This window comes from Colossoma macropomum, unplaced genomic scaffold, assembly GCF_904425465.1.
Source record: "Colossoma macropomum unplaced genomic scaffold, Colossoma_macropomum, whole genome shotgun sequence".
NCBI classification, from domain to species: Eukaryota; Metazoa; Chordata; class Actinopteri; order Characiformes; family Serrasalmidae; genus Colossoma; species Colossoma macropomum.
This window is the reverse complement of record NW_023495663.1, coordinates 387,815-405,614: the sequence shown is the minus strand read 5'-3', so window position 1 is coordinate 405,614 and position 17,800 is coordinate 387,815. Positions and strand designations below refer to the sequence as shown.

General features: G+C 37.9%; 1 protein-coding gene across 3 annotated transcripts in view; it reads right to left on the bottom strand.

Annotated features, from left to right (window-relative positions):
* Positions 1–3,307: 3,307 nt before the first annotated feature.
* Positions 3,308–17,800, bottom strand: part of LOC118802728 (NLR family CARD domain-containing protein 3-like) — a 56,702-nt gene continuing 42,209 nt past the window's right edge. For all 3 annotated transcript variants that reach the window (XM_036563189.1, XM_036563192.1, XM_036563190.1), the window contains 3 exons: positions 8,660–8,833; positions 5,903–5,949; positions 3,308–5,735 (listed from right to left, as the gene is read on the bottom strand). In XM_036563189.1, coding sequence (XP_036419082.1) covers positions 5,188–5,735; positions 5,903–5,949; positions 8,660–8,833 — 769 coding nt within the window. In that variant the 3' untranslated portion in view covers positions 3,308–5,187. The remainder of the gene's footprint in view (positions 5,736–5,902; positions 5,950–8,659; positions 8,834–17,800) is intronic.

Genomic DNA, 17,800 nt, shown 5'->3' with positions numbered 1-17,800 from the left:
TCATGTGTCCTGTATGTAGTTTTTTGTGTATCCGGTAGAAAACGGAAATAACACTTCCGCTGGAGTTCTCTTCTCTCCTTCATCTCTACTAAGCCAACATGGTTTAGTATTTTGACCAGTGAGTAAAGCTGCACACCATCGGTCAAGCTGCGTGGTCATTGTTTGTGATGAATATCACAGTTAGCCTAAATATAAATGCCATTGTGTTGTTGGTGTTTCTGTAAGGATTTTCACCACATCACTTTATTAATGCATCACCAGCATAGCTAAATACATTTAACTAAAACATCTCAAATCATTACTGTGATATATTACTAATATGGTTTCCAGTATTCATTTATTTATTTATTATTTACTTATTTACTTTATTTACTTACTTATCGAGCCTAACACATCACAGATGAGCAGCTCACATATGAGCTTGTGCAATTCCATCAAAAACTGGAGTGAAAACATTTGTTTAACTCCTGACCCAAAGTTTCTAAGCTCTTTGACACCACAATTTCAGTTTGTCCATTAATATGAGTATTTATATCATAGCGTCCATATTTATTAATCATTTTTTGTGTGTTAAAATGTACTCAAGTGCGCATAAGTTACTTTGTATGATATGTGATGTATATTATAAGAATGTACATTAATGTGTATTTAGGCCTACACATAATTAAATCTGATAAACATTAAATATCTAATAGTTTTCAAATATGTAATCATTGACATTAATATATTCCAAACTCAGTTCCAAAAAAGCTAGGACAGTGAAAGTTTTTTTGTGAGTGTGTTTTTAGTCTTAAATTGCTCCTGTCCCAAATTGTGGAACATGCTGCACGCATTATTTCAGAATGAACATACATTTCACTGCTGTCGGAAGAAAACCTCGTTTTTCAGTTTTTAACATAAACTGAAAATACCTGTTGCCCTTTACATTGTGTGTAAATTTTATGATGAATCAATCAAAAGAAATGGCCCAAAATGACTTGTAAAAAAGTCTGGTTCCATTGACTTACATTAAAAGTAAAGTATGTTTTTCCTTCCTCTGTAAAGTTACCATTTTGGGGATACAGGGTTTTCTTCCGACAACAGTAACATAAAATATTTAAAATATTGTCTTAATACAGTTTTATTCAAATACATCAAAGTAGATTTATGATTTACTGAATTTTGTTTTTATTTGCATTTCACACACTGTTCCAACCCAGTGTTTGGAATGAGGTTTAAAATAATAGATGCAACAGAACACTAAAACACGGAATTATACACTATATTGCCAAAAGTATTCACTCACCCATCCAAATCATTGAATTCAGGTGTTCCAATCACTTCCATGGCCACAGGTGTATAAAACCAAGCCCCTAGGCCTGCAGACTGCTTCTACAAACATTAGTGAAAGAATGAGTCGCTCTCAGGAGCTCAGTGAACTCCAGCGTGGTACCGTGATAGGATGCCACCTGTGCAACAAGTCCAGTCGTGAAATTATCTCGCTACTAAATATTCCACAGTCGACTGTCAGTGGTATTATAACAAAGTGGAAGCGATTGGGAACGACAGCGACTCAGGCACGAAGTGGTCGGCCACGGAAAATGACAGAGCTGGGTCAGCGGATGCCGAGGGGCATAGTGCGCAGAGGTCACCAACTTTCTGCAGAGTCAATCGCTACAGACCTCCAAACTTCATGTGGCCTTCAGATCAGCTCAAGAACAGCGTAGAGAGCTTCATGGAATGGGTTTCCATGGCCGAGCAGCTGCATCCAAGCCTTACATCACCAAGCGCAATGCAAAGCGTCGAATGCAGTGGTGTAAAGCACCGCCACTGGACTCTAGAGTGACCAATGACGCTTCTCCGTCTCCGTTGTTTTTCAGGAGTTGGGCTCGGCCCCTTAGTTCCGGTGAAAGGAACCCTTAATGCTTCTGCAGACCAAGAGATTTTGGACAATTTCATGCTCCCAACTTTGTGGGAACAGTTTGGGGAGTTTGGCCCCTTCCTGTTCCAACATGACTGCGCACCAGTGCACAAAACAAGGTCCATAAAGACATGGATGAGCGAGTTTGGTGTGGAAGAACTTGACTGGCCTGCACAGAGTCCTGACCTCAACCCGATAGAACACCTTTGGGATGAATTAGAGCGGAGACTGTGAGCCAGGCCTTCTCGTCCAACATCAGTATCTGACCTCACAAATGCACTTCTGGAAGAATGGTCAAAAATTCCCATAAACACACTCCTAACTGGGAGTTCCTTTTCCTGTGGAAAGCCTTCCCAGAAGAGTTGAAGCTGTTATAGCTGCAAAGGGTGGGCTGACATCATATATACCATCATCCATAGGTAAATGTATCAAAAAAAGTGTATATATACACTGACCAGCCACTTTATTAAGTCCACCTTCTTGTTTCTACACTCATTGTCCATTTTATCAGCTTCACTGACCATATAATTTCATTCTGTAGTTCTACAGTTACAGACTGTAGTCCATCTGTTTTTCTGCCTATTTTGTTACCCTGTTCTTCAGTGGTCAGGACCCTCACAGGACCCCCACAGAGCAGGTACCATTTGGGTGGAAATCCACTGATTTTTTTCACTCACCTAGTACAAAACGTGTGATCTATTTTTCTATTTTTTAGCAAAACAGTATCTCTCAGACACGCAGTTGTGAATGGGGGAGTAGCTAAGCAGCAGGCTACTTTTTGTAGTTAGCTACAAAATATTGTAGCTAGTAGCTGCTACAATTTTATGAAATGTAGCTAATGGCTTTAGCATCTTCAAATTGTTGTAGGCATATGTTAAGAAGAGCTGTTGTATCCTTTCAACAAAAATCAAACCACCTTGGGAGCCACAACATTTTATATCAATTTTACCATCTTGGCTGCAAGTATATCTTAGTGTGTGCTTATAGTTCAGGCTAAAATATAGCAAACACAAACACAGACTTACTTTGCTCTGCTTTAAGCTTTAGCTCAGCTATAGCTGCTTTTCTCTAACCTCAGTCAGGAAACTTCTCAGTGAGTTTCTTGTAAATTTTCTCTCAATGTTCGACTTTTTTTACGAGGCTGAAGCTTCTCATCCTCCAGCTTCTCCTCCAAATTATCCCGTTCCACCTTTAATTTTGACTGAGGCGCCAGATTGTACAGTTGCGCCATTTAAGGTGAGACAGAAAAATTTGAACGAGAAGTATGAGAATGAAAAACTGACTTTAGCTTTGCAAGATGTTGCAGATTGAATCAGGAAACCAACTGAGGGCTTATAAATGTAAATAAGTCAGTTCATCTCCATGTGATGTACAGTTTCAATCCGTAATATTACAGATAGAAATAGCAACATGGAAACAGGTTTATTAATTACAAAAACTGCAGTGTATGGTTACAAACTGTCATGTTACAGATAGAAACTTTGATGCAGAAACATGAATATGTCTATTATCAGTATTAATGCAAAAAGTAATTACAAACAATTTTGGCACAGATGTGACTCTATTAGTACCACATGAAAAGAAAACACAAACCATTAATACAATTCTTGCCAAAAGTAAGTAAAATGGACAACAGTAACTGTGCTGGTGTAAAATATTTCATCCAAGGTACACATTTGATTCAAGTAAATTCAAAGCAACACTTTAGTGTACATAACCTTATTGGAATACTTAAACATGATATATTCTACACAGGAAAAAAGGCTATTGAAACAGAGGAGTCAAGAGGTGAGACGATGAAAACTATTACTCACTCAATTACACATGTAGAATATAATAAAGATAGCAATGAATGCTTTTTTTTAATCTGTGAAAAATTTTTTAATTCTTGCAAAAGGAAAAGCAGACAAGATGGCATGTATTGTAAAGCTGTTTGATATTCACTGTCATAGTCAAAAGCAAACTGTAATATACTTGTAACCAACATTACATCATTACAGTTTAAGTCTGACATAAAAATCTTTTGGAATAACATAATTAGGGCAACCAGTAAATCCAATAGTCTTGTCTTGTTCTGTCCTCAGAATTATTCAACTATTGATAAATGAGATGATGAGGAGATGAAGTCTCCTTCAAAGGGGAAGAAAGCAAGATCAACAAAGCAAGATCATCTGGGGCGCACTCAGAGTAATAACTATTACTGATTATGATATTATTTTGTAGTGGTTCTATGGTGTGTCTGCATTCAAGTATTTCTTTTGCATTACTTCTTTTCTATAGCAAAAACTGTTTGTGGAGTTATATTGCATTACAAACGTGACCTACAAGCCTTTACCCAAGGTGGTACGATAAAGAGTGCTTTCCAAAAAACTGTAATGCCATATTCAGGACATCAACAATTGCATCCTCAGGTAGTGTGCAGATAATGGTAGACAATGCAATATCCTCCATGACATAAATTAATGTGTAGATAATGGTAGACAGTTTTATTTCCTCCATCAGGTAATGAAGGTGTAGATAATGGTAGACAGTCCTATATCCTCCATCAGGTAATGTGCACTTTTTATCCAGGTATCTGTTTCTCACAGTATTTTAGATCAAAAGTATCTTTATCTCTAAATGCACTATATTTCTGACTGGACACACATATGACATAGAAATACATGTAAAGTATATTTATCAAATATTTTTGTAACAATGTATGAAAATAGTCAAAACTGTAGTTTTGTATTTTTGATACATGCTTTCTGTCACGTATCCCTCAGATCTCGATTCACACAAGGACTCCATTTCCCTGAACTCATGGGAGATCATGTGACTGAACTTCCTCGTTCAACCAATCATCACTCTAATTCTCCTGAGTACTGATTCTCTACACCTGTGTTCTATGACCTGTATGTATGACCTGTTTAGTTTAGTTTATAAGCCTGGGCTTTAGCTTAGCCAAATTGCGAGGTATTGTTTCTCCTGCAGAACTACTGAGCATTTCCACTGTGTTCTCAGTTGCCCTTTGGTTTATTGGACTCTCTTCTGGATCCTTCATTGTTGTCTTTTGTCTCTGCCCTACTGGTTATGATTGCTCTGTTTTGCCTTCTTGCTATTTTAGATTTGACCCACGCCTATACCACGACTACAATTCTTGCCAATCCCTTTTGTATCAAAGCCTCTTCTCTTGGATTTTTCCATGAGTGTCTTACTGGGTCTGTCACATTACACATTTTTCACCAATCTGCTCTGTTTCTCTCACTGTGTCTCTCTCTTTCTCTCTCTCTCTCTCTGGGTAGATGTTATTCTATCTCACACAGACGCACTGAGGAGTCATTGTCATTATAAACCCAGAATCCAGCGTACAGCGGTTCAGTGAATGTAGTGTAGAGTGTGTGTAGGTGGGTCAGCATTTCTGTGTTCGGTGAGATGGTGTAGAAGGACAGAGTGCCAGATTCCCAGTCCAGATACACTCCTATTCTTTTGGAGGGGGAGGGAGTGCCGGGTAGGACAGTTTCATGTTTATTGTGTCTGACAGTGTATCTGTTATCAGAGCAGATCAGACCCCAGGACTGCTTATTGAAGCCAAACACATGGTCATTACTGCCTCCTTTCCTCCTGATTCCTCTGTATGACACTGATATAACAGCCCCACTCCCACTCCACTGAACCTCCCAGTAACAGCGTCCAGTCAGACTCTCCACACTCAGAACCTGATAACAGTCATCAAACCTGTCTGGATGATCTGGATAACACTGATCCTCCATCACACGCTCCACCTTTCTGTTCCTCTCGGACAGAGAGAGAAAGGTGTTTGCTGTGTTTGAATCCAGAGTGAGATCACACACATCTGTACACACACACACACACACACACACACACATTAGAGGAGACACAAACAAAGAGAACTTAATAATTGTGTATACATGTGTATGTGTGAGTGTGTGTGTATGATATGTGTGTATAGTGTTGTGTGCACATGTTTGTGTATAGCGTGTGTACATGTGTACATCTTACATTTCTTCAGTCCTGGTTTCATCCTGATCTTCCCTCCATGATTCACCCTGAAGAACAAAACACACATATGTACATTCATTGAAGGGGACATATTATGAAAAACTCACTTTTTCAGTGCTTGTGCTCACACATTTGGGTACCAACCACAAACTGTGAAACAGGACAACACAATCATTTTTTTGTGGCCTCCTAGGTCAGAAAGCATGAGAGTCAACAAGCCATTCAGATTTGTCTCCCTGTCTTACTTCAAATGCAGGCTTACTCCACACATGGCTTGAGAACTACTTTTGCCAACATGCACCATTTTTTTCTCGCAAGCACCAGAATAAGAGCTAAGCATGAGAACTGCTCTGTTGTTGGCTGCACCTGAGTGGATAAAGTTGTTTTTAATGGCACATCCCAACTTGAGTCAGTAAAAAGCTGTACTTGTGTGCTAACCACTCTTTGTATACAGCCAAACGTACCTGCTGGTTTCTAATTGGTTAACAGTTTACATTAAGGGTACATGACCTGCCAGTAATTAAGGCATTTACTAATTAATAATTAATCAGAAAATAATGAGTCATTGATCAGGAACAAATGAATAAGTCATATATTAACAATCATAAGATTTCATTACTCAGTATTAACCAATGTATGTACTAATGAATGAAGGTAATAAAGGCTTTCTTCAACATCTGGATTTATCAGGAATTCATGTGTTAATTAAGCATGCAAAAAGAATGTTAGTACACTTTGGTGTACTGCTAGAAGCTCTGTTGGTTTCATCCTATTCTTTCAATTTATATGATTACCTATGTCACACTGCAATGTCATACTGTTACAACATAAATTTAAACTGTTGTGCAAATTTAGTTTATTTACTGGCAATATGACTTTCATTTAATTAAACCTGTAAATTATCTTAATATATGACACCATTATTATGAAAAATATATACCATTTTCGAAAAATAAAAATGTGTTTCCCATTATAAATCTGTTATTCTTTTCAAAAATGTGTAAAACATGCAGCTGTTGTCTGAAACAGAACAGATTTGCAGTTGCTGTTATTACTGAATTCGTTGTAAAGTAGCTATATGAAATATTTGGTTTGGTGCTTACTTATTTACAGTAAACCTTTGTTTTAAGGGTAAAGGAGTTTGTGGTTTGTGGTTTCACAAGCATTGGGATTCTATTAATATGTGGTGTCAGACATGCCTATTCTGTTTGGTTAAAAATTTGAAAAGTGTACATGCTGATTTTATGCTTTTTGGTTCATTGTTATTCCTCCTTTTACAGGGACCCTGGTTTTGTGTATTGTGTAAAAGTCATAAGATGACAATGAAATATTTTTTATTTCTATGAATTTTGCCAATGTCCTGTTTTTATATGAATATCATTCATCACTGTTATGTTGAGGGCAAACATGTCATTTTGGTAAGTAATGTTAACCCCAGCTATTTTATTAGCTTTCATTCAGTAATAAAATGTGACTGGTCCATCACCTCTTTAGGGGGCACAAACATTATGAATTCACTGTGAGTTATCAGTAATCATTGCTTTCTTTGTAATGAATTTAGAATTGACTCTGCATAGTGTTGTATTTTCCTTACTCTGACATACCTCAACCAGCACAACAGGAGCTTGTAAATTAGCAGTTGAATCAGGTGTACTACGTGAGGGAAAGCACAAAAACGTGCATAGAATTAAGGATTGCAAGGATAGAAAAGGACTGCACTTTTCCCAACCCATTATTAACTAATTTCCGAGTTCAGTGGTAACTGTAGGATAAACTGTTCCCTCATGAGGCACTATGTAACAATATAGGAGTTAAAACATGTCATATTATTAACACGACAGATGAAATAAAATTATGGCAACTGTCACAAATGATGACTAGTTGCAAAAACATGTCAGTGTAAATTTTTGATTTTTTTTAAATAAACAGACACTAGGTGGGTAGAAACAGACAAAATAACATAAGAAATCAAAAACTATAAACTCAGATGAAAACAGGCAAATACAAGGGCTGCTTACTCAGCATGATGAAGCAGAAGGACAAACATGTGACAAACATTAATTAACACATGAATTCCTGATAAATTCAGATGTTGCCTTTATTAGCTTCATTTTCATACATTAGTACATGTGTTAGTAATTTAATCTTGTGGTTGTTCATACATAACATTCATACATAAATTGTTCATTAGTAAATGCCTTAATTACTGGCAGATCATGTACCCTTAATATAAAATGTTACCTTTAATTGTAATACAAGACACTGTGCCATCAATATGCTAGTTAACAGTGAACTTTCTCAGTAGTATTATGAGTAAGTAACACAACAACTTTTAACTAACGTTAACATTAATTTGATCATTTATATAGCTATCAATGGAGCTGCATATTTTAACATCTCAAGGAGTCAGAGTCACTCTGGGTAGCATTAGCATCTTGTACTGAGGTAAACATAGGATGCAGTTAGGTCTATGACCAAACATTTTTTGAGGACAGCTGAGAACCAGTCACTGTTAATTGGGTCTTATCTCTGTTTCACATTGAATCTCATAAAACCCTTCCAAACCATCTCTGAACCTCAGTGTCCTCATGGTAGTTCCAGTCATGTTTGGAACAACAATTCAGTACCTCACTATAAATAACAATTCACCACCTCACCATAAAGGCAAACACATCTACAAACACATCTATCAGTAATGTGTAAAATATATATAATTATAATCAGTCTGTTTACAGAGAAAGTAAGTCAGTAACTCACTGTAGTTTCTCCAGTGCGCAGTGTGGGTCTTCCAGTAGATCAGAGAGCAGCTTCACTCCAGACTCTCCTGGGTGATTATAGGTCAGATCAAGTTCTCTCAGGTGGAAGGGATTTGATTTCAGAGCTGATGCCAAAGAAGAACAGCCTTTATCTGTAATCATACAACCAGTCAATCTGCAGAAAGGAAAGAAAAAGAGGAACAGGTATTGCTTACATGCAGCAAAAATCAGCTGCAGTACAAACACAGCAAGCTCCAAATTATGCAAAAGATACATCAGGTCTGTCAAACAGGATGTAACAAAAAGCACAACAACCAAACTGATACATCATGCTACTAACTACAATACTTTAAAATCATCATTCTGATTCTGAGATTCAGCAGATACAATTATGACAAAAAGGAGACTTTAGAAGAAATGACATGAACATCATCAAAGAAAATGGAATTTGAATGAATATCAACTAAAATTAAAGTCTGTTAAAGTTCAAAAGGATTTGTAAAGTATAAAAGAAGAACATAAGAAACCAACCAGAATAGCTTCTCCTTCAGTGGCACCAATAGAAATTAGCTATATACTAGGAACCAGGGCAGCCAACATCAGTGGGAATGAGTGACTGAGGGAATTAGTAAAGCTGTGAACAATTTATAGGTTTTCTACAAAGTTATTCATGCAGGTAGTAATGCTGCTTGTCTGTGGCAGTCAGAAATAACTAAAAAGTAATAAGGGGTGCAGATTATCCCAGATTGTGTCTTATGCCATAATGCACTTTGGCCCTATCTTTCAATGTGGTGCCAAAATCTACAGCAAGTTATGGTTGCTAAACTGCCGATTGTCCAATTGCTGCTCAGAAAACAATGTGAGTTTTGTAGACAGTTGGTCTTCTTTTAAGGGCATGCCTGGTCTTTTGAGCCAGGATGGTATACATCCCTCACATGCTGCTCTCATTTCTTGTAGCATAGCATGTAGTCTCTTAGATAGCTGTCAGTGCTGGACAGTCAGTCAGTCACTGCCACATAGGTTCCACTTGATTGAGACTGTGTCTGTTCCTCAAATCAAACAGATAACCTCAGTTGGTTCAATTGATCTAATCAACTAGTTCAATGATTCTACAAGGTCAGCACCTTTAGTTCTAATAGTCCTAATTTAAACAGCCAAGGATGAGGCATAGCAACTCTTATTACAGATGCTTTAGGCATTAATGAGTAGCACGCATTCTGCTACACAAAGGAGGTGAGGCATCAGATAAATATAGACTAAATTCTAAATCTCTAAATTGTCATGCTTAGCCAAAATCTTAGAAGCCCAAGTGAATTATCAACTCAACTCAATCCCTTATACAAACGTTGCTATTAATCTGTTTTTAGAGAAAGATCACAAAAGACATTTTACTGCCATAGACAGAAAGAAGCACTGTGTAGCCCTTTTTATTGATTTCCCCAAAGCTTTTGACACAGTTGATCACGCCGTACTTTTAAAAAGCCTATAAAACATTTGTTTTGATGATAAAGCTACATGCTGGTCCAGAATTACCTTTCGATAGGCACCAATGTGTAACCCTGGTTCACGATAAACCTTATTCACTGCCATAACTAAAGGTGTTCCACAAGGCTCCATACTCGGCAAGATGGCATTTGGCAAGACACGTGAGGGAAGGAAAAGAAAGGCAGACACAGACAGAAACAAAGAAAGACAAGGGCAGGGCACAGATTTCACAGAAGCCCCCTCTAATGTGCAGCTTCCAAAGCACAGAACAGAGCACATCTGGGGAGCTGGCCCAGATGAGAGGTTGGAAACAAGACTACAAAATTAGACAAGAGACTGGATGGTGAACTGAACAGGGGACTGAACATGGGAACAGAGAGGGGACTGGACAGGGGATGACACACTAGACTGGACAGGGGATTGGACAGAAGGCTGGACATGAGACCAGACAGGGTGAACAGGCGAATAGACAGGAAACTGGATAAAAACTTGGGTGGGAGGTGGGACAGTGGAAACATGGGATAAGACAGGAGACGGGATGGGAATTTGAACATGTGACTGAATGAAGGGCCGAACAAGTTAATAGACAAGTACAGATATTGGGACTGGGACAGGTAAGGTTACTGTGATAGGGATGAAAACATTGACAGGAACTGGAACAGAGACAGCAACTGAGATAGAGACTGCAAGACTGACAGAGTCAGGCACAGTGACCTAGACTGAAAGAAAACTAAAGAGTGAAGACTGGCCAGACACAGGAGGAACAAACTGAGGACCTAGCAGTGCTGAAAAATTGGGGTTAAAATTTTTGTCAATTTTGGTTTCACGAAAGAAGCTAATCTTAAGCCCCAGTCAGTTACCATGACAGCATATGCTTTTGGACAAACCTGCTCCATACCATGCTAAAGTTTAGGCTTAGCATAGCTCAATCAATGTTATTGAACAATCCATGTAACAACATAGGTTTACCGGGTTAAGACAACTCTAGAACAACGTTCCGCCTCAATAATGTCCAACATACTGCTGCATCTAGAGCAAATGATGTTCATTATTTTATTAACAACATAATGTAGGTCCTAATAAGATTTGACATTAAGGATATAATTAAGAAAAAGCCAAATATAAATAAATAATAATAAAAATTCTAAACTAATATGGAGAAGATATCAAAAGTTTTACTGCATAAAAGGTATTTAAATCAGAGGTTTATGCATGGAAAGGATTCTACAGGCCCCCTAAATATTAGTTACAATTGCTTGCTTAACTGTATTGCTTATGTTGCATTTATATTTTCTGGTCTGGTCTAACTAAAGCAGTTAAAGATCACAAGGATGGTGGTGCTGTGAGGAACATTAATGTGCTCCTTGAAATTAGTGTGCAAATATTTTTAAAGCATTTTTTTTATTAAAAAGAGGAAATCATAAAAAAAACTTTTTATTAGTGATTTTGTTCAGTCTGTGGGGGGAATAAATCTTTAGTTAAATTCTGAATAAAATTAGCATATTAAAATAGCTGTACTTTACTGTCACACATCTATCCAGATCAGTTCTGTTTGAGAACTCTAACTCCCAGAACTCCCTTGGGGATCAAGTGACTGCTGACTCTCATTCCACAACCTATCATCGTTCTGCTTCACCAGAATACTGATATGTTTCACCTGTCTTCCTTGTTCATGTGACCAATAATAGTATTTGAAGCCTGGGCTTTAGTTAGATCTTCACGAGGTATTGCTTTCTTGCGAGCTACTGAGCGGTTTTTCTTGTATTGCCTGCATGTTTTTCTGACTGTTTTTCTGGGTTTTCAACCCTGCCTTTTGGATTTTGTCTGCTTTCTGGTTATGTGTGTCTTTTTGTGTTTTTGGGCTGTTTTGGATCTGACCATTGCCTGTGTTTTGACTATGAGTTTGGAAAGTGTTTTGATCAGTAAAGCCTCTTTTTCTAATTTCATCTGTGAGCATCTGATCAGTTCTGGAGTTACATTTACACTAATTTACACATCCTTCTCAACTTGTTTCTAAATTTCCAGCTCTAACTTTCTAATGTTCATTTACACTTTTTTTTTCTTTTTTTTTATTTAGCAGATATTTTCTGAAGTCATGTGAACATCTGCTTCCTCTTGCTGGTCCCGCATGCTCCTGCATAATCAGAAGATAACTAGCACTGCTGAACATTACAGGCTTTCTGTGGAACATCATCACAGCCATACAGTTTTTTGACAATTACATCATTTACAGACTCTCGGTATCAGGAGAGTCAGGAGAGTATCAGGGAGAATGTGGAGAGTCAGGACATTTCCTGCAATTGGAAGATTTTTTTTGTCTCTGGGGAGAGTAATCTCTGAAGATGTTTCTGAAATGATGGGGCACTGGTCCAGAGCTGCTGTTGTAACAAGTCAGAACAAATCAGACACGCACAGTTATAAACCAGTTTTGAGGTTTTAATGAAAAAAAGATCCAAACTTGCAATGGTTAACCATGCCAAGGTCAAAACTAAGACAGAGCGAACAAAAGCCAAAAGGGACATCCAGAGAAAGGTAAAAAAACATCAGGTCAAAAACATGATAGGACAGGCAGAAAACACTACTGAGTGTTCTCAGTGAAACTGGGGCAATACTTTGCAAAGAAGTAGGGGCAAACGGACAATATATATGACTAGACACAGGTGAGGAGAGTGAGTAATTGGGTGAAGCTGATCTAGGATAGGCATGAGATCCTCCTCTGAATTCTGAGAGTCAGAGTTGGAGCACAAGAGTCTGTAAAGTAGCACTGTGAAGTAGCAGAGTTGGAGGGAGGTGTGATACAGGTCCATTACTGGAGCCACCCACCCCTCAAGAGACATTAACAGGAACCACTTTTTTCTTTTTGGTTAGGTGTAATGGATTGTAATATGTAATACAGTATTAATTTCGTTTCTATACATATTGATTCATTTTTAATACAAGAACATTATCTAGATTTACACTGTACAATTTTAGAGTTATCTTTATATTTCACCTTCACCTGCTGCCATGTATATTTTACACATGCTGTTTCTAACAATGTTTCAATGGAACAATGAATAAAAGTTATTCTAATATTAAATATTGCAAATTTAATTTATTAGTCTACTTAAAAATTATTTTTCCAATTTGGTGAGATGAAGAAAGCACACCCAAGACAGTAGAAAGTATTTTACACTGCTATAAAAAATACATAAAAACTATAAAACATTGTTTACGTGTTAAGTAGGTATTATTTGTATTAAGTATTGTTTGCTTGCCTAAAACAAAATAAATATCTGTAAATGTTTTAAATAATATTTTCTTTTCTTTTTTTGTTTTCAGCATATCTATTACTGCATCTGCATCTTGACTCTCTGGGCAGCTTAAATATTGTGCGCATGCTCATGAGCCTTGATTACTGAATCGTGGCTGTAATGCCCTGCAATCTTGATGTTCCAGCATAAGCCTTTACAAGCTTCAGCTAGTCCAGAACACTGCACCCAGAGTCCTCACAAGAACTAAAAACTTACTTGTTTAGTCAAGCCTTTGGTAACTAGTTTCTTCCCATTAGATAACAGGTGGCGATCTGGGGGTTCACTGACATAGAGTACTATGGTAAACTGAGAATGTCTGTGCTGTTGTCCTGCTGCTCTCATGCATTCACTCAAGTTTGTTGACAGTCGAGCAAATGGGTGCTGACATGTGAGGAAGCTCTCATGCCTTGTTACCTTCCCTTTTTAGTTAGTCTGTAGACCTGCTGGAGTCTCTGCTACACTCTGTTAACATTGTATACAATAATCAGCCTCTCTAAACAGAACTAACTGTATTTATGTTTCTTTGCTAAGCTGAACAACTGCTCATCATGTGTGGACTGATGCTATTGCTTTATATCTGCCTTGATCTGGTGCCCCTGCTCTCCTGCCTTCTGGACCAGTTTAACCACCATGGAGCTTCCTGCATTCCAGTGCTGTGCTCTGCTCTTTGGGGCTTGAACCTGAATTTTCTATAAAGCCATTTTGTGAAAAGCTATTCAAATAAACTTTGATTTGACTTTGACTTGAATTGACTATACTTAACATTAGTGCTCAATTCCAAGGTCCTGGTCCAAAATCTTCTAAATCTTCTAATAGGAACTCACCTTCACTAGGCAAGGCAAAGCAAGTTTTTTTATATATAGCACATTTTATACACAAAGGCAATTAAATGTGTTTTACATAAACAAAAGCAAAAATAAAATTAAAAGAAAAAGTAAAGGCAAACGATGGGGTATGTTTTTGTCTTATGGGTCAACTAATTAGACAGACATAGCAGTGTGAGGGGTACTACCACTAAGTAGTGGGAGGGGAGCAACAACAGAGTACTCAATACTATACCAAGAAGGAGCTCTTTCAGGGGGAAGTGACCAGTGTGCCAGGTGTCTTAGGTACATGCATAATAATAAAACAATAGTTATGGTAAACCTAAACCCCCTTTATCAACAGGCTCCTGTCATTTGCCCAAACAATGGTGAGTGTGTTTCCCATTCCAAAAGAAAGAACTAGTTATCTTATCAAATTTCTTAAAGTATGTCAAAGGAATTTCCATCAGGATTGATTGTAATAAATAATTATTTTTTTAATTCCAATTCATTTTCAAAACATTTACCTATCCCATCATAGACAAGTACAGTGAAGACCACCTGTCCACATCACAGGATATTCTTTGCAATGTTAGGTCAAAATTTATTCTAACTAGATCCTTTAACCGTGGGGGAAATAGAATGCCAAGATATTGAACGCCTCGTTTGGGCCACTGGAAAGGCCCAGATTGAAATACAGATCTTTGGCAATAAGTAGTCAGATGAAGACCCTCTGATTTTGTCCAATTAATCTCATATCCTGAAAATGTAGAAAATTACTTAATGGTTCTAAGTAAGCTAGGGACTGATCTACCTGAATCCGATACAAACAAAAGAATATCTTCTGCAAATAGCATCAATTTATGTATTGACCCACTGTTGAGATCCTAGGAAAATCCTAATCCCTTTTTATAGTGTAACCCACATTTCATGTGGTTAACATAGTTTACGCTTAAAACCTTCTGGCAACCGAAGGGTTAAGCTTGCTGAGAGCTGCTTTGCCAGTAGCAACCAATCATAATGGAGAGTTTGGCTTTATCCCGCCCAGCGGCTACTGAAAGATTGTGATTAGTACAACTCCGCTTTCTTATTGGAGCAAACAGCTGTTCTGCTAGCTGTAGCGAATCGTAGTTGAGGATTTAGTTGTCCCGCCTCCGCCACTGAGCAGTCTAATTGAGCCCCCCTTCCTCTTCCTTTCCTCTTCTTCTCTCGTGCTGAGAAGCGACGAGACACAGATGCAGCTTAGAGGTCAAACGCTGTGAGGAAACTTGAAAAGTAGCTCAAAAGAAGCAATAAGAGTCAATGAAAGTTAGGTGTCTTAGTGAAAAAAGAGACCTAAAACCCTAAACTCCCAGTAATGTGTCTAAAATCCCACAGTATTAGCTGTAACAAGATGATAAATGCCATTACTGGTTAGAGCTGGTTGAGGCAATCCAGCAGACATTCTAGAACATTCCAGAGGTCAGGTTTTTTTTGAGGATCATCAAAACCTTGGAATCAGAGCCTGGTTGGATCTTCCGAGTAGTTGATGGCAAGCCACCCACGAATAGAACGGTTTTCTATGACATCTGTCTTCACTACGGACTGGTGAACTAACAAAGACACAAGACTAAAAGACTCTTTATTCTCTATTTCTTTTTGTGAGCAAGCACCAGTATTTCAGTTACTTGTTTTGTTATTTATTTGTTTTTGGGTTTGTATTGTTTTTCTCTGCTGATAAACAGTGTTATTTAAGTTATTAGGGTGAAAACAAAGGGTTGAAATCTGTCTAAACTATCCATCCATCCATCCATCCATCATCTAAACCGCTTATCCTTCTGGGTCGCGGTGGGGTGCTGGAGCCTATCCCAGCTGTCATTGGGCGGAAGGCAGGATACACCCTGGACAGGTCGCCAGTCCATCGCAGGGCAGACAGACAGACATACACATTCACACACTCACTCACACCTAGGGGCAATTCAGCATGTCCAATTGGCCTGACAGCATGTCTTTGGACTGTGGGAGGAAACCGGAGTACCCGGAGGAAACCCACACAGACACGGGGAGAACACGCAAACTCCACACAGAAATGACCCTGGTTGCCCGGCTGGGAATCGAACCCAGGCCATTCTTGCTGTGAGGCGACAGCGCTACCCACTGCGCCCCTGTCTAAACTATATCAAACTAAATTAGAGAAATAATTCTAGCTAAGCTTCATACCAAAGTAACAATAAATCCTAAACAATAATAATCCAACTAAACTAAACAGATAATTTAACACTAACCCCAAAGTCTTAAGCCTTAACTAAGTCAAAGATAACTAAACCTTAAACACTTTAAACTAGAATACAAATAGGACCAAATTAATTTAAGTGCTTAAGAAGATCAACTTGAACTTGTATATACTTTTGTCATTCAGTAAAGTGACTCTTTTTTATTTATAACACTACTCCTGTCTCCTGTGTATGCTGTCACACACCTCCTCCACTTCCTACCTCCTCAACGAACCTGGTTGTACTGGTCCATAGCCTTATTGCAGCTTCAGCTTTTGCATCTAGTTTTCAGTGTTGCTGCTGTAGTTCATTAGTGGGCTAAAAGGGGTTACAATAGCATCAGCCAGTGGCTCCAAAGCCAAACAGAACAGTAGGGGGATAAAAAACCTTGCTGTGTTCCTCTACCAAAATAAAAATGAGCAGAGATTAGTCTGTTGGTTTGAATAGCTGCCTCAGGTTAATTATATAATAACTTAATCCACCTTTTAAATTCGAAGGGGTCTTTGTCTATTTTAGGAACAAGAGCAACCAACGCTTGTGTGAGAGTCGGGGAAGTTCACCCCTCTTGAAAGTCTCCACACACATATCAAGCATGATAGGACCCAGTTCTGTGGTCATATGTTAACACTATTACCCAAAGATTAATATTTTAGAGGTTTTGTATTACTTCAAAAGATAAGCCCACAATATATACATGCCATCAGGCAGTAACTCTGTGATCTTCCTCACTTATGGTGCTGGAACTGTTAACCTAGTTTTAATAAACTCTCCTGGAGTTTAAATGCTAACACTGTTATTCTATGTATTGACTGATATCTTACAAGTGGTGATCTTCCTCAGTGTGTGGAAAAAAAAGTCAATTAGTACTGCCAGTTTTACTTTGCACATTGTATTGCCTAGGTGTATGAAATGTGCTGTATAAAAAAACTTGCCTTGCCTATGCCAGCTCTGCTGATATATTGAGTAAAGCCATCTAATACAGATTAAGCACAATTAATTAAAACAGATAGCAAAGAAATTTTCATGGAAATACTGAAGACAGAAAACATATGTTATATAATAAAACCAACTTACTGCTGACCAAACAAACTCTTTTCAAAGCTGATTTGCCACATTAATGTTAGCAAAAGTTAGGCTAATAGCTAGTTAAATTGTAGAATTTCATGCAGCAACACATACGAATTACAAAAAGTTTACATACAGTTGTTCTAAGATCACACAATATGAAGCACCAGGGTAGAAGAGTACATACTTAAAATATCTTTGTGAAAACACTGCAGATCGTTTTTCTGATTTTATGTTAATAAAA